This window comes from Mustela nigripes, chromosome 3 (assembly GCF_022355385.1).
Source record: "Mustela nigripes isolate SB6536 chromosome 3, MUSNIG.SB6536, whole genome shotgun sequence".
Classification (NCBI taxonomy): domain Eukaryota; kingdom Metazoa; phylum Chordata; class Mammalia; order Carnivora; family Mustelidae; genus Mustela; species Mustela nigripes.
Genome location: NC_081559.1, coordinates 169,021,745 through 169,040,186, shown reverse-complemented (window position 1 = coordinate 169,040,186; position 18,442 = coordinate 169,021,745). Strand labels below are relative to the sequence as shown.

The 18,442-nt window shown below is 38.8% G+C and overlaps 1 protein-coding gene across 1 annotated transcript in view; it reads right to left on the bottom strand.

The window, feature by feature from the left end:
• PKHD1L1 (PKHD1 like 1) overlaps positions 1 to 18,442 on the bottom strand; it is a 157,202-nt gene that overhangs the window by 10,397 nt on the left and 128,363 nt on the right. The window contains exons 68-73 of the mRNA XM_059395052.1: positions 15,179 to 15,344; positions 11,455 to 11,687; positions 11,102 to 11,269; positions 8,400 to 8,557; positions 5,849 to 5,984; positions 2,664 to 3,008 (exon numbers count right to left, since the gene is read on the bottom strand). Coding sequence (XP_059251035.1) covers positions 2,664 to 3,008; positions 5,849 to 5,984; positions 8,400 to 8,557; positions 11,102 to 11,269; positions 11,455 to 11,687; positions 15,179 to 15,344 — 1,206 coding nt within the window. The remainder of the gene's footprint in view (positions 1 to 2,663; positions 3,009 to 5,848; positions 5,985 to 8,399; positions 8,558 to 11,101; positions 11,270 to 11,454; positions 11,688 to 15,178; positions 15,345 to 18,442) is intronic.

The following is an 18,442-nucleotide window of genomic DNA, read 5'->3' as shown; positions in this document are numbered from 1 at the left end:
TAAATCCTAGTCAAAGCCATCATTTACTACAACAGCTTTAAAACTAGTTTTCTTACAACCATTCTGTCCTTCTTCCTCTCCATTCTATACATTGTAGTCTGAGTGATCTTTTAAAAAACGACTGTCTCCAGGATCTTTTCAGTGTACTGTACTGAACTTGACAACAGTTCCTGCCTAGTTATCCAGCACCTTCTATATCCAGAGTCCTGCCTTGAGGATTCTGAGCATTGCGTCTCCTCCATTAAGGTTAAACCATGCAGCTCAGGGTGCTCAGGAAGGAGGAGGCCGTTGATCTCACATAACACTTTGAAAATCATGGTCTCAGGGAATTTCAATCCTGTCAGTTCAACACGTCCCCCTTGGTTGACTCAGACTCTCTGGATAAATGATTAGTCTTTCAGACTTATTCTTCTCTGCCCCACTCCTTCCTTCTATTCTTCTCCAAATGGCTTCCCAGGTATGAGGGCTCATGTGACCAGTCACAGGTACAAAGGGGCCTCATAGCCACGGACTGCAGCTACCACTTGCCCTCACTGGGTTTTGGCGCAACATGGCATGTTTGACCTGCCTGTGCTGTTAACAGATTTTCTCCGACCACTTGACATGTGAAGGCATCCAGTTCTGCTGACTGCCACCTTAACAAACCCAAGTCCTTAACCTGAAGAGCTTTTACTCCCGATCAATCTCTGTTTATCCAGCGATCTCCTCAGTACTTCAGGCACCCCTTTCTACAACAGCTGGGAACACCTGGGTATCCTGACACACACAAAGGCTGTGGAGAGCCCACAGTATTCCCACCTGCACACCTTCCTCGCCACTGCCCAATATTTTGCTGTGAAATCCCTCTGTGCCAGGTTGTAGGACTTTCATTGAGACATGAAACTATAACCCAGGATATGTCTGAAAAATACGCCATTAGCCTATCCTTCTGACTGCCCCCATCTCCATGTTCTTAGACTGTCTTATACCTGTTGGGATAAATCTAACAAAATAAAACTGCTTAAAGGGGATAAAGGGATGGAAGAGGTTGTGTGTGAAGAAATTTAGATCACATATAGATCACATGTAGGAAATAAGTCCGTTTCTTTGGCCATCTGAGTGACTGTACTTCCTGTTTCCTTCAACAAGTCTAGTCCAGAAAGCCTTTCCACAGGCCTACCTCCATAAGGGAAGGTATCTAGCTGGTAGAATTCCAGAACAGTATGTGACAGGTGCACTGGGTCAATCTTTGGAAGCAAACCTCCTGGGGTCATGAGTAATGACCCCTAAAGGCAGGAGGTGAGAACTTCACTCAGTACTAGATTGACATGTAAGAGAGCCCTGGGAGATAAGGAAAAAGATGCTGGACAGAGATAAGGCGAATCCAGATTTTCTGAATCTGAAAGTTATGCAGTTTGGAGGCTCTCTTTAAGAAAAAGAATGAGGAGAAGTCCTACAGCTGTAATTTTGATAGTAACAATGATTGGGTCACATTATTAAATGGTCCCTTCTCCCAGGTCTGTCCTATGACTTGTACAAGCATAAGGCCTTGAAGCTTATACTTTGTTAGCTGGATGGTAATCTTCTTCTGACAGGGATCTAAGTCTCATTTTTTGGAGATGGGTGTGCCTAGTTGAGACTTGTGCTGGACTACCAAAGACAATGGCTCAGTTGGGAATGCATGCTTGGGACGGATGCCAAAAGGCCAGGAAAATCCAGTTCACCTCAAGACAAGCTTGAGTGAAGTGCAGAGCAGAGAAGACCACCTACCCGGTAACAGAGACTATGAAAACAAGAGGCAACATAGGGGTCTGAAGACTGAAAAGCCCCTTTGGTATTCTGATACCAACTTAAGCAGATGGAAAAGAAAAAATCTGAAGGGTTAAATATTTATCCAAATGCCCAAACTGAGTCATTCCAAGGATATAATTTAAAGCAGAAAAGATACCTTTGTTCGGACCAGTGAGCTTGTTTTTACCTAAAAAATGGGGACGTAGAGAGTGAGGGACAGAGGAAAATGCGACAGCTGGTGACTGGATCAGTCATAGGAATTAAAGATAGAACATATTCTTGCACATCTGCATTTGTTAGGGTATACTGGTGACTTTATTACAGCTCAGAATCTCCAAATGTCTACGCATTTCTTGGGAAAATATCCACAATAGTTTTAGCTTTGAGAGAAAAGAGCTTCTTTTGGTTTCCCATGATCTAGCACCTGCCTACCTCTCAACGTCACCTCCACCACCTTGGCCTTCCTGGTTCCTGCCACCACAGACCAGTCAGACCTTCTCCAGTTCCTCTAATGCACCACTTTTACCAGCTCCTTAGACTTGAGCATTCTTAACCTTCCTCTTTTCGTTGACTGACTCTTTTTATGCTTAATCTCATAGCTGTAAGGTCAATTACTTAGGTCACCTCTCAAATCTTCTAAAGTAGCTCAAATCCTTTTGTTGAATTCATTAATTGCTATAACAACAAAATGGAGGCTAAAGTTCCTTCATAATTCCAAAATATTTTGGGATTACAGGAGTAGAGTAGGGAAAAGAGTCTCTAGGCCCCTACAGGGCTCAGGATGTGGGGTTGGTGGGGCTTCCTGAGGCCAGGTTTACTAGGCCCTGAAAGGGTTATTTGTGAATGTGGATCTAGTATTGCATTCTTCCAACTCAAATGTCTCCTCTTCATACCTGCAGTATCATTGCTTAAGAATGGAGGAGGAGGATCACCAATCTCCAATTCCACCGTGAGTCCCGTGGATCTTTTCTTCCGCAGACTCTCCCCTCGCATTAATTTGCTGACACGGATTTTGTCACTTGGTATCTTTAGGAACAAGGCAAGATTTCTAACCAGATTATGAGAGTTATAGAAGTCATCTTCTGTTACAGCAGGTAATTGGAAAGAAACAAATATGACGGCGGTGGTGTGGATTTCAACAGGTATAGTTCCTTTAACCAAAAGGTAAAGCATCTGGTAGGTTCTATCAAAGTAGTTTTCACCAAGGACAGTGGAATTCAGGTTAGGAAGAAATTGCTCTATGGAGGAAAAAAAGCCAAAACAGCACAGTTAAAAATATCTATGTTACCACAATTACCATGTAGTATTTAATATTTGTTTAAATGTAGGAAATTCTAAAAAAATTCAACACTATTCTTCCATACGAAAGTATGCATATTAAAAAAAAACACTTATAAAACTGAATGCAAAATTAAAGGCAACCACTTAAATAATACCATCAATCATCATACACATTACCTTTATTTTAAAAACAATTAGCTATAGATACAGTATAATTGAGAAATAAAATCCAATTATGAACCCAGATCCTATATTATATTGGTAGCACTGTTTACATGTTCAGAATTTTAAAGCCTTTACCAAAGGCATTTGGTAATTTAAAAATGTAAATTTAACTTTAATAGCCATCTACTTTATGCAGAGCTATACATCAACTCTTAAAGAGCATTTACAATTCAGTGCTTCTATTCTTACCAAGGACAAAAAGAAGTAATACAAATGAAGTATATACTAAAATATTTCAGAGGGGTTTTATACCAATGAAACAGGTTTACATTTCAGCCTGAAAAACTTTAGTTAATGGAAAAAAAATTCTACTAGGGAACTGAGTTTTGTAAAAGTGACCGAGATTTTTTACATAGATATAAAATGAATGAATATATATATGTTTATGGCAGAGTATCAAAAATGTCTAAGAGCTAATAAATCCACTAACACATACTGAGCCCAGACAAAGGCTAAATCATAGAACAGTACTGGAATGGGACACGTGGCTTCCTACCACATTTCACAGTGAGGCTTACTAAGAAAAATAAAATTTTAGGAAGAAGAAGAAATTTTTTATGCATGTAATAGACATTCATCGCAGTTGGTAATAAGAAGGCATTTCATTATTACCAAGTATTTCTTTCATATCTACAAGTATAAGTTCTAGAAGCAATTTGGTTTAAACATTCTGTGAATCTGAAGACTGTGGTTTTATATTACGAATCAAAGATGCTGTCAAACCACATTTAGAGTGGTTTGTGCCCACATAAATGGAGCACGCACCATTTATCCTGGGTAACTTCCTCATGCCTTCACAGTAATGGAAGGAAGCAGAGACACACATAATAAAACATTTTGGATAATCTAAAATAATATATATAGATTCATAATACAGGGAAGCAATTTTGCAGTCTAAGTGCCAAAGCAAAATGTTCATTTAAAAGCAATGCTGCATCAGAAAAAGTGATGATAAGAAGGTGGTAGTAGTAGTGTTTTTCAGCCCTTCAACACTTGTGTAACCAATTCCCTATCTTAATTTTTTTTTCCAATTCCCTATCTCAAATACTGTTTGTTGAGATAGTTTCTATTTCCCCGATTGAATGATAGAGTATTTGGTACCAAAAGGGATATTTTTAAAAAGAATTAAAGTAGATGAAAATTAAGCTGTAAATATGGGTAGTTATTTGTATATAAAACATGATAACATGGGACTCTCTTAACCTATAAGGAGGCAGTATGACATAATGGTCAAGTGCATGGCTTCTAGAGCCAGACTATGGGTTCAAGTCCCTGTTCTGCCCTCACCATCTTTAAATTACCGTGGACTGAATTGTGCACCCCCCCGCCAGATTCACATATTAGAGCCCTAACACCCCATGTTAGAGTATTCGGAGATGGGGCCTTTGATAAGTCATTAGCCTTCGATGAGGGTGGGAACTTCACGAAGGATTAGTGCTCTCATAAAAGGAGATGCCAGTAGCCTGCCATTGCTCTGTCTGCCCTGGGATGACACAGTGAGAAGGCAGCCATCTGCAAGCCAGGAGGAAGAGAACTTTCACCAGAACCTGACCCTACTAGCACCCTGACCTCACACTTCTAGCCTCCAGGATTGTGACAAAATAAATTTCTGCTTTTAAGCCACCCACTTCCTGGTATTTTGTTATGGCGGCTCTCAGAGCTAAGGCAGAGACTGTAGCAAATAGATTCACCTCCTTTTGTCTCAGTTTACTCATCTGTGCCTTGCTCCTAGGACTATTATTAGAATATGGTAACAATGAGTTATTATCTACAAGGCACTTAGAACAGTGCCTGGCACATAGTAACGTTTCTGGAAGCACTAGCTAGTCAGATGATTAGTAGGAATAGGACTGGCTCCACAGACAGTAATGAACATGGGTTATCCATTCCGACTCTCGTGTCTAGCTGATGTTATGATCTGCAGCTCACATTTATATCATTGTTAACCTAGATTACGGGGCACTTCTATAAATGATGAAAGCACATGTAGAATGGAAGGTACTGGCCTTATTAGTACCTGTTTAAGAAAAGGACTTCCATGAACAGATATAAATCCTGGTCTTGCAAGTATTGGTAAGTGAATAAGTTTAGCCTTTCCCATATATGTTATTTAAATCCAGAGTTTTTTATATGACTTCATTATGTTCAGCTGATGTTATACTAGCCTTCTTGGCAATACTTCGGGTAACCGCTAATTAATTTTGGCTCTGACCAGAAGTAAAGTGGAAACAGGGTAAGAATTCTAAGCCAAATCTCTTCTGTGTATAGAAATAGCTGAACTGCATGTAGAACATAAATGTCCTCAGTGGGGAGAGGAATGTGCACAACACACAAAAGCTTATATCAGCATGTACGCAGGTACATAAGAGTTCCATCAGGAATAATCTTTCAGGACACTGTCATAAATGAACACACCTTAGAATTTGGTGGACTGTGGCTAACACTATCTTCTCTTGTGTTCATCAATACCTAAGGAACTAATAATAATAATAATAATAATGAAACATTGCAAATAATTTCATACATAATTAAGTACAAATGTAATGTGTACTCTACTTTTCTGAGGAAATACCTGTGTATAGATGTCTATTAAGTTCACAGTACTTCTGTTGAGGGTTCCATACTGTATTTTTGGGGCAAACCAATGCATTGTTCACATAGACATCCAAACGCTGAAGTGTGGGGAAAAAAATTCCTACCACCACAGCCTGTTAAAAATAAATGATATTTTTGTTTCTTAAGAGAACAATGAAACAGAATTTTTAGAATTTAGCACTAAACATGTCCTTCAACTATATACACCTTCTGTAAAATAGTTAAACTAAGTTGTATGGGGCACCTGGGTGGCTCAGTGGGTTAAGCCACTGCCTTCGGCTCAGGTCATGATCTCAGGGTCCTGGGATCGAGTCCCACATCAGGCTCTCTGTTCAGCAGGGAGCCTGCTTCCCTCTCTCTCTCTCTCTGACTGCCTCTCTCTTCGTCTGCTTGTGATCTCTCTCTGTCAAATAAATAAATAAAATGTTTAAAAAAAGAAAAAACAAACTAAGTTGTATGGATCGATGATAAATACGGAGTTAAAATCTGTAAATGCCCTTGCATTCAACCATTCATACAGATGTTACAACTTAACTCTTCACTGATGATTCTCAGTAGAAAAGCATAATGTAAGAAAGAATTATTAAAGGAGTATCTCTAAAAGAAATACTTCCTTTAAAAGATAACAAATTCCAATACAGGCTTTCAACTCCAGATTCAGGAGAAAATGGGGAATTTAGTAGTGCTCTGTAATGCAACTGCAGAAAATTAGTTAATATTGAAAAAAAAATGCTTACCTCTGAGACAAATTTGGTAGTAAGACTGATTAAAAATTAATCAAAATAGCTATATTCTCTGGTTCAATTTTGTTCATTTTCCATGTTTATATTCCTCACATCTCATGTTACAGGTATGATCATAAAGTAAGGGGACTAGCTTTTACAAGGACAGAGAGATTTAAAAAGGAAACTAATAAGCTATACATAGTTTTGGAATCTTCTTTCGAGATTGTCTTCAGAGGCTCAGGACATTAACAGTCATATCACTTCGTAGTTATTTTTAAAATTAAAAGTAATTATCTTCCGTTCAAAAGTTTGAGGGTAAACCTGGTGATTCACAGACCTGTACCCCTGGGGATAAAAATATATGTTTATAAAAAATAAAAAATTATATTTAAAAAAAAAAAAAGTTTGAGGGCCTGTCTACACCAGGCCCTATTCTAGGAGCTGTCGTAAGCCCTTGCTCTTGTTGAGCTTATATTCTAGTGCAAGGAAAAAGACAAATAAATAGTGGCAACAATAAGCAAAATATGAAGCATGTTAGAAGATGGTTAAGTGCCATGGAAAAAAGAAAGGTAGAGCAGAGTATAAAGAGTTGGGAGAGCCAATTGCGGTGGGGTGAACAAGCTGGGCCTGTTGGAGGAATGTGGTTGGGGGAGGGAATGCCCCGGGGAGGAGGAGTTAGGCACCTAGGGCAGAACGTTCCAGACAGACTCAACATCTGGAAGATAGGCCCAGGTGGTAACAGGTGTGAGGTGGTTTGGAACAGCAGGGAGCTCAGTGTGCCTGGAAGAGTTGAAGTCAGTGAGCTAAGGATGTGGGGATTCTGACTCTGCACAAAGCCCAGTGGGGAAATTATTGCAGCATTTGGGGCAAGGAGCGACCTGGTGTGACTTATAATTTGAAGGTCTCTCTGTGGCTGCTGAGGTGAGAACAGACAATAGAGCAGGCAGAAGCAGAGCAGTGGGAGGTATTGGGAGCCAACTGCCTTAATCCAGGGAAGAAATAACGTTGGCTCAAAGTGGGGGATAGCCGTGATGGTGGTAAGAAGTGTCAGGTTCTGGATATTTCAAAGGGACACGCAACAGGATTTGCAGATGGACTCGGTGAGGGATATGACCCAGAGGCAGAAATCAAGAACAGGGCCAAGGTTTTATCTCCAGAAACTGAAAGGATGAGATTGCTATCCTCTGAGAAGGAGCCGGTGTGTCTCTTTTTGCTTCTATTCTTTCTGCTTTATCTTCTCCACACCCTTTCTTCACATTCCTAATACTCTGGAACTTTTGAGTCTCATATTCTTGGGGGGAAAAAAATCTCAGTTATGAGAGTATTGTGTCACCTCATACTCTCTTCCCACTGGCACAGTGTATATAAACTTAACTGTCCCAGTTGAATGCAGTTCATAGCAAGGATCTGATATTGTTGAAGAAACTTAAAATAATGTGCTGTGATTGCTGAAGTAAATTCCAAAGGTGTGTTCCTGAAATATATAAATAGCAGCATGGAAAATAAATATATAATTCCAGTCACCAGTCCTGGATATGCATTACTTTTACATAAAAGTTCAACTTTGCTGCCAATCACGTAAGTCATAAGCCTCACTGTAACGGTGGGGGACAGATGTGCCGTATGCATCGATGTTCTCGGGCTGATGAAAACTTTCCGAATTAAGCTTATTTTTAGTTGTATCCTGATGATCCTTGTGATGATGTTCAAGTGCAGAGGGGAGGAGATAAATCCTTAGCATTTAGAAATAGATGTCAATAAACAACACCGATACCTCAAGAAGTCATTTCTATCTTGTGTTACCTTTCTATGGTCAACATTAAGCAACATCAGCCGAAGGTTCTGAGGACTGGTACCAGTGAAGTAAATTTCATAAGATTTGTTCAGAGCCACAATGCTGTGAAACAGGGACAGTCTTCTCTGGCATGTGTATCCAGCACACCAGCCATGATCCTGTGGGCCTAAAGCCACATAAATGAAAGTTCACATTCTATATCATGAATATTATTTAGCACAAACCCTGAAGAGTCATTGTATTAAAAATAAATTGCAGGGTCAAGTTCAGCATTTACATCCATTATCCATCCACCCATCTATCCTTAGCTTAAAAAGAAGGCAAGATGCAACTCCTTCCTACTACCCTTACTTGTTTACTTGTAGGGTCAAATGTGTTAAGTTTGCACAGGAAGGGTCCTTGAAGGAAACAGTAGGTTTTATATGATTCTCTGCTTCAACAATCATATTTAAGTCCTGGCCACATGGTAAGAAAGAAAATGCTACCTATCAAATGCGAGTTTAGTTTAGTTTAGTCTACCTATCAAAAGCCAATTTTCTCAGACTGTTTAATTTTAAATGTAAAGTTACAGAGTTAATTTATTAAAAACAGAGCCTGTACTTGGAAATATAGACATTTGTATGGCTAAACCATGGATTTGTTAATTCTTTCACATACCCATTTCTTCATCAGTTAATCTGCAAATTCGACAAACTCTTAAGTTTGTTTTTTATGAAGTTTATAATCTTCCTCCATTGTTATTTTAATACATTTTTATTAAAGACTGTGATCATAGGCACCTTTGGAGGGTCAGCATCATGAATGAACTGATGTAATCAGAGAAATAACACTCCAGTAAAACCTCTAAAAAACCAAACACAGTGGCTGCTTTTCTACCTGAATCCAGACATTTCCAGAACAGGCATAGCATGACTTGTAGCAAACTTTTCTACTTCACTTCAGTTTTCATGTGGCTGGGATTATAAAACATTGAGTGAGATATGGAGTATTAAACTTTCTTGATGTATTTATTCATTAGCTTTGCTCAATCTCCTAGCTTACTTGGAATTCTTATCAATATTTATAACTGAACTTCAATCAAATTTTAAATCAATATAAACTTCTGAAGCTTGTGTAGAATACCAACTTTCTCTTAGCATCCAGAATGTAAATTCTGCATTTAAATAAAGCTTCTCTGTGAGTTTTGAAAACAGAAAGAAATTTCTATGTATAAAATGAAAAATTCAGAGTAGCAAAAGCCATTTTTAAAAAATAAATGAAATTGAGTTTTAAATATTAAAGGAAACTTTAGTGATATTCAATAACTTTTATCTTGGGATTTTTTCCCCCAATCTACTGTGGTTGCATCTTATGCCTCAGTGATTCTTTCAACATCTTCATAATTTTTGCAATACTGTCATCATTTACTTAAGACTTTTCTTTAAACTGACAGTCACTTTTAAAAATTTAAACTTATTTTTAAGAGAAATGTCATGTCACTATTGTAAATCGAAAGCTTGTATTCTTTTCAAAAAAGAAAAGTATAAAAATAAATAGACTAAAATCTTTCTCTAGCATATAAAACAGAGCAATTTGAAAATATCTCCATTATTCACACTGACTGCTCTAAAGTTCTTCCCACAAGCTCTCTGCTTTGTAAGATTTGAGAGGCAGCCCTTAAAATTGGGTTGATTATGGGTCAGAGAAACCAGGCAAATTGCATGTTGCAGGCAACAGAAGTGAGGAGAGACTTGAAATCATGTAACTTTGGGACATCCCTCATTTAGTTCATTCTATTCTCTTGAAAACTTTTTTTTTTTTTTGATATATCACCATTTCTTTGAGTGTTCTTTAATTTCCTTGCTAACACACTTTTTAAAAAACAAATATTTTTGTGGGATACTGGCTATTTTGTTGAATCTCAGGATATTTCAGTCAATGTTTTGACACTGCCAGGGCACAGAAATCTTTTTCATCCAGGTTACATGCCCCTTCAGCCCTGGAAAGACTCTTAAGCCTTCTTAGCGACTAATCTATAAACCCCCCATACTATTTCTGGGTAATACAATGAGTTCCTTCCCTCTATTTTCTGCAGTCCTAGAAGTTCATCTTATTGATTCAGAAAGTCCTGGGCTCCTAAGTTGATCTGAATTCTTATGGAGACCACTGTCTTCCCTCTCTGCTAGACTCACCCATGACCAGAATGTAAGGAGCCTAGACTCTGGAGCTTGCCAATAAGTTCCTGACTGTCAAAGGAACCAGGAATGAAAACAAACAAGCCCCAAAACACACTGATTCAAGATTAAGTCTTAGAAGGAGTCATGAAAATAAAAACCGAGTAGGCTGAAAATAACTTCTCAAGTATTCCAAATAACACATTATCTGTGTTTTAATTTATGTAAGGCAAATTGTCTTTTTGGAGACACTTGGGTCAATTTTTCCTTAAAATATTTATGCCACCTTATTAATATAAGTATGAAGATCAGTCAAGGAATAACTCTCCTCTTCTTCTAATGGTTAATTTTGAATAACTATCCTGGTTTACTCATAGGGAAGTCCACTGAAGCATCAAACAGCTCTCCTGCATGTAGATCTTTTCTTACAAGCAGAAGGAAAGCAGTCCTGATGTTCGTTAGTTTAATGTGATAAATAATTTGTGAGATGTCTCCACGCATGTAATAAATAGTGACTGCTTTGAGTAACTACTAGTTTGTTTAAACTGAACACGTACCATTAATGAGATCAACATAACCATTGCTCACTATAGCCACTGGTGAGAGTCTTCGAGTTTCTGTGTCAGAATCCAGGCTTTCAATAACCATCATTGCATATTCCATCCCAAAGCACTGATAGCTCTGCCATTGTGGAATGTATTTACAGGTTGAATCTCGAATAATTCCTAAAAATAGGTATATATGTTTTAGTGAGGAAAAGCAATCTCTCCAAAAACATCCATATACTTCTTCTTTTATGTAAGATTAGTAAGTAGAAAATATGTTATTGGTTGATTATGCCAATTACTAAAAATAAAAGATATGTTTTGTTTCACAAACTTGAGTACTAACAGAAGAATATCCAACAAACCTTTGTACGGTGCTTTCTCAGTGACAGGCATCCTACTGCCGTTTGGGAATGTGAGCATCACCTTAGGAATCCTGTAATCTCCAATTCCAAATTGACTATTTCCGTTCCATTCATATTCTGCTTGAGGTATCACTGAACCAGAATTTCCCAGAAAGGAACCGTCCATATCTCTAAGAAAAGATTTCCTCTTGGCATCACAAACCATGTCTACACAATCAGCTGGATTCACCTTACTGCGGAAAAAAGGCAAAACACATGAATATTTATAGTTCGTATCCTTCCCGTTTCCAGAGAGCATTTCAGTTGAGGATTTGGTAAGAGAGTATCCAAAGTTTTTTGACTCACTGAATCTTTCATTTCAGAAAGGATTCAAAATGGGAACAAGGAACGTATGTAACTAGTATTGGAAGAAGGTCTGTTTTTCCATTCTCTGGGTTTGTTATGTTATTATTATTAATTCATTAACATTTCAAAAGGACAAGTTATACCTGGAGGGATAAAATTAGAATTCCATTTTGTTATTCCATATTTTGTCAAATGATAGATTTCAACCTTGCGCCTGGCTCACAGTATACTAATATTGCCCCACTGAGCATGCCAACAGTCTGTTGTGTAGGACATACAAAATCCCTGTGTTGGAAGTCTCTCCCACCTTGTTTACATGGGTCTTTAAAGTTTATAAAAGTATTGTATGATTATTATTAAATAATCTAAATGCTTAAAGTTCAGTCCCTCATCTCAATTTCTTAGGCCATCACCAATTGCAGATTAGTACCTAATATTATATAGACTTGTTTATGTATATACAAAGAGATATACTTCGATTATGATTGCTAGACTACATATATTTTAAAGACTTTATTTATTTATTTGACAGAGAGAGAAAGAGATCACCAGTAGGCAAAGCAGCAGACAGAGAGAGGAGGGGAAGCAGGCTCCCTGCTGAGCAGAGAGCTGATGTGGGGCTCTATCCCAGGACCCTGAGATCATGACTCAGGGCAAAGGCAGTGGCTTAACCCACTGAGCCACCCAGACATCCCACTATGCTACGTATTTTAGTAACCATTCTGTAAATACCCAAACTGTAAGAGATGAAATACTACATATTTATCATGCACCATAGATGGCATTCTGCCTTCATCTTGAGCTACCTGGAGTAGCTGATTGTTAACTGGCAATAATAATAAAACAGATGCTTAACTTGCAATATACTGCACATTACGTACTATACATGGTATACAGTATAGTTATACTATATCATGATATATACTATGGGGAAATAAGACTTATTCCGAAGTTATAACAACAAAGTAATAGTGGAATGCTCAGAACTATTAGAAACTGTTTAGCATCTCTTTCTCTTTTTGCTGTAAGAGAGCTATGAAGAGGTAAGTTGCCCCTTACTGTACAATAACAGCTTTGGAGACAACTTGAATAAGTATTTCTGTAGCTCATGAGTTCTCTGTGTTCAAGCATGTGAAGATGCTATTGTGAGCCAGTCTGCAGGTAGAGTACCCAGTGGCACTTTTATATTATGACTTAGGGCTCTGTTTTTACTTCATGTCGCAAAGAAACAGAGCCTGAAACGCAGATTTTTTTAAAAAAAATATTTTATTTATTTATTTGACACAGAGAGAGAGATCATAAGCACGCAGAGAGGCAGGCGGGTTGGGGGGGAGCAGGCTCCCTTCTGATCAGAGAGCCCCATGCAGGGCTCGATCCCACGACCCTAGGATCATGACCTGAGCCGAAGGCACAGGCTTTAACCCACTGAGCCACCCAGCTGCCCCACACATTTTTGTTCAAGTGATTTACTGAAGGAATTTTTGCAAAAAAGAAGGAGAGAAGCCACATAAGATGAAGGAAGGAAAACAAGATTACTGTGGTCTATGGACTAGCTTCATTCTGATCCCAGGGGCACCTCTGGGTCATCAATTGCACCTAGGGTTGCTCCCATCTTGAGACAAGGTGGTTGGCCTTTTGTACTTCTGCATAAACTAGTCATTTTCCATGGGCTCAAGGAGATGCTGTTAGGGAGGGTTTTAGCTGCCCAAGGCTATTCCTATTCAGCTAAGCGCAATTTTCTGGAAAAGAGAGCAACTGTAGGTTATTACTGGCCAATATTTAGAGCTTTGGGGGCCTGGAAGAACTCCCTCCCAATATTTAGAGCTTTGGGTAAAAAGGGATCTAGGAAAAGGCCCGCAGCATCTTGATAAAAGCACAGAGCTCAAAGACATTCTATTTTAAAATGTGGTATTTTCTGAGGTGCTTGGGTGGCTCAGTGGGTTAAGCATCCAATTCTGGATTTCGGCTCAGGTCATGATTGCAGGGCTTAAGATAGAGCCCCACATCCGGCTCTGCAATGGGCATGGGGCCTGCCTAAGATTCTCTCTCACCCTCCCCCCTCCCAAGACTTGCATGATCTCTCTCTTTTCAAAAACAAAAAAACCCAAAATAGTATTTTCTTCATGACCTAGGTATTAAAATGATATATTACATCTGAAAGATCCAATGATAACTAAACAGAAGCTAATAATATTCTAGTGAGGAGAGGCTCTACTGAGCCAAAAAATACTGCAGTTCCATAGTTACTAAACGAGGAGATGTGCAGTTGTCGCTGAAACAAAATCGGATGAAGTCAAACTATTTATGAAACACTGCATTTGTCTAAAGAGATGTCTATCTAATTCGACAGCATTATTCCTTGTCTTCTTCCCATACTGGAAATGGTTCAAAGATGTCTCATAAAAAATGTCTTTCCTCCAGTCTTGGCTTACATCTGAATTCCTGGTCTATATGTTATCTTTTGGTCATGCAATATATCCAATAAGGACAATGTTTCAATTAGTCTTTGCCGCGTAACAAAATACCTCCAAAATTTAGTCTTTAAACCATCATTTATTAGCTCCTGTTTCTATGGATTAGCAGTTTGGGTTTTGTTCATTTGGATAGTTCTTCTGCTGGTCTCACCTGGGATTACTCCTTAGGCTACCATCAGTTTATGGGATGGATAGTCTAGGATAGTCTCACTTCTGTGTCCGGTGGTTGGTGCTTGCCAGTGTTTGGGCTGGCCATTAGCTAGAGTACGGGGGGGTGACTGGGCCATATACTTTCTAAAAGTATAGCAGTTACTGGCTATCTTCTTTTAAGATTTAAGGTCTAAGTGGCTCAGTTTCTAGAAACATTCTGACTCCAACTGACTTTCGTGATTGAAAAGTCACTGTTTGGAGTTTCTGCATCTTCTCAGTCACTGTGATTATAATGGCTGACATTAAATTTCAAAGTGCATGCTGGGGTGAGTGTGGTAAGATATTTGGAAATCAACAGGAAACAAAAGAGGTAAGAAAAAGGGAGGAAAAGATAGAGGAATGTCTCTCATTTCTAATAACCATTAATGGAGAGATACTAATGTACAACACACTTCTAACCTGGTCTCCATCTTTTATGATAGTATTACTTAGGAAGCGTGAAAAAAACAGAATGAGAAAAATATATATATTAGAGCCTAGCTTCTTCAATTTAACAGAAAACACAGATGCATTAAATAGTCTTAATTTTCATAGTGCTGATTAAAATTTTACAGAAATTAATTAATTAATAGCTAATTAATAGCTAATTAATAGTTACTTTAATATAGCAACTTTCTCAGATCTATGGCAGGAGAAAAAAGAAACACAGAAAGCTATAAATATGAGAGAAAAAGACAGACTTTCATATGTTGTACCTTATATCAGGTCTATGTATGAATATTTTTGATTGTTCAGTAGTATCAACCAGCTGTATATTCTTCACATGGATTGGATGCTGTAAATCTTCATTCAAAGGGTTAGTGATGAATACCACATTAGTTTCACCTGAACAAACATTCTTAAATCCAACAAATGTTGAACCTAAAACATAAATAACAGAATGGAGAAAGTGATAAAATCAGTTTCATTTCATGCATATTCCAGCAAATACATCATATAACACCACCTTGAACATAGAGCTCCTAGCTTATGTGGTGGACTGTCCACCACTATTCATGTTAGATTGTTGCCTCCTTACATTAATACCATTGAATAGTCTTCTCATATTTTCTCTGAGTTTAGTTATGTGATTTGGTTTGACCAATGGGACAAGAGCAATTGTGATATAAGCAGATCTGAAAAGTGCTTGCCTATTAGGGCTCACTCTCTCTTGGTGCTCTTGGGGAATTCTGTGACTTCCAGCATGTGAATGAGCACAGAAGACATAAGGCCCCATCACCCCCCTTACTCTAGCTAATGGCCAGCCCAAACACTGGCAAGCACCAACCACCGGACACAGAAGTGAGACTATCCTGGCTTATCTATCCCATAAACTGATGACAGCCTAAGGAATAACCCCAGGTGAGACAAGCAGAAGAACTGTACAAATGAACAAAGCCCAAACTGTCAATCCACAGAATCAGGAGCTAATAAATGATGCTTTAAAGACTCTAAATTTTGGAGGTATTTTGTTATGCAGCAAAGACTAATTGAAATATTAGTTCTTTTGGCCTTATTGCATATATTGTGTGACCAAAAGATAAAATTTATTGAATTCAAACTTAATCTCCACTGTAATTAAAATCCAATAACTCAAAAATAGAAAAAAAAAAAAGCAAAAGGTGACTCCAAAATTCTTATTATCAGTTATGTAATATCACCACCCTTCCCGGTGATATATTTTCCTAAGATGATATTTTATGTACATCAATATGAACCTTAGATGAATATTAATAAAATACCACAGTAGCAGACACTGTAACCTGTACAGTTCTGCTTTACTGGCCCAGTGCACTGGCCCTCAGCACCCCCCACATAAGTATTGGCTGCCCACTACTCACACCTGCCCCTTTTTCCGGAGAATTGTCCTTGACCAGATGACAATTTCCTCTCCTAAGAGATTCTGCACTCAATACCACCAGCAAAGGGCTACTGTGCCTAACCAACAACCGAACAGCAGATCCCCTTGCCTCAAGAGGGGGCACCCAAACTACACAGCTCCCTGAGGTATCAAGAAGGAGCTTGACTCTAGCTGAGACGCTATCCTTGCTTAGCTCTGCTCTATCCTACTTCCCTCACTCCCTTTCTTGTGAAAATACACCCTTAATAAACTACTTGCACAAGAATCCCATCTCTGGCTTCACTTTTAGACCATCTGATTTAGACAGTACCAGAAGTGGTCCTAGGATACAGGCTGTAATGATGCAATAATGGATTTAGCCCACTTGCTGTCTGAGGACTCCCTTATTGGGGATATGTGGAATACTGATAGCCCCTTGAAGCCCCTAGAAAGCTGTAACAATGAAATTGTAAAGATTTCACTCATGGTATCAGGAAACAAACTGAGGGTTGCAGGAGGAAGGGTAGGGTGATTGGGTTATGGACCCTGGGGAGGGTATGTGCTACGGTGAGTGCTGTGAATTGCATGAGACTGAAGATTCACAGACCTGCACCCCTGAAGCAAATAATACATTATGTGTTAATAAAAAAAAAAGAAAAAGATTTTGCTCATGGTGAACTGGGATAATATCTAGGTGGAAGGAAGTGCTCTGGGTGGTACAGTAACTTTGGCATTTAAGGGGTTAAGGGGAAACAGTGGTTACAAGAAAACTAAAAGTAGGTGACTATTGACCATCACTAATGCTCTGAAGAAAGAATCAATCACAAATTCAAGGCAAACCTCAGAATCTGAAAACAAAACCAATGTAGTATTCATAGAAGGTTGAATTCTCAGCCCTGGCAAGTCTCCTACATCAAAGACAGGGCTCTGATAGAAAAGGAATGGAACCGAATTAGGATGGGAATATAGGGAACATGAATTTGAGCCTTGAAACCAAGGTTTCCCCTTGAATGTTCCAGATCTGTATAAATGGTCTGCTTCTCCCTTATTAGAAGAGAGTTTTCCTGCCCCCCCCTATCTTGAAATCATGACAAGACCTCAAAAAAAAAAAAAAAAAAAAAGAAGGCAAATCTTGTCTTTCTCGGGACCTGTCCCCATCTCCCCTTCTGGAAGACAGAGCAGTCAGTCTGGTCAAGTCTCATCATGATCTGACTGGGGAAGTGATAAGCCTGCTATGGGATGAGAGGAATTGTATACCAAAGGAACTGCAGTAACTAACATTTACTGACAGGAATCAGGAGTATATATATATCTGAGAGCAAATTGTGATGGTGTTAGATCAAGGGGGAAAGAATACAAAGCTGGATAAGGGAGAGTATCACTACAGATGGGGGTATTCTCCTGAGCTGTTGTCATGGCTTTTCTTAAGTTTGGAAAATATCATGTTCCACTTCAAATGAAGTAGAATGGTAAGAACTTCCATGGCACATTGTAGGAGAAGGGGTCAAAGTCTCTGAAAAATGAAATATTGGAATGAGCCTATTATATAATGCCAGTGCATTTCAGCCCACCTGGGGATGGCCTTGGAAGAGAGTGACATGGGCAGATTCTACTATGGGATAGAAATTTAGGTAGTACCCAGGGTGACCCACTTTGTGTGAAGAGAGAAGTGGTGTGAGGTAAGGATAAACATAAAAAATGACTTAGCTAGCATCTATCATTTCCTGACTTGGCGAGGATGCGGAGAAAGGGGAACCCTCCTACACTGTTGGTGGGAATGCAAGCTGGTGCAGCCACTCTGGAAAACAGCATGGAGGTTCCTCAAAATGTTGAAAATAGAACTGCCCTATGACCCAGCAATTGCACTATTGGGCATTTACCCTAAAGATACAAACGTAGTGATCCAAAGGGGCACATGCACCCGAATGTTTATAGCAGCAATGTCCACAATAGCCAAACTATGGAAAGAACCTAGATGTCCATCAACAGATGAATCGATCAAGAAGATGTGGTATATATACACAATGGAATACTATGCAGCCATCAAAAGAAATGAAATCTTGCCATTTGCGACAACATGGATGGAACTAGAGCGTATCATGCTTAGCGAAATAAGTCAAGCAGAGAAAGACAACTATCA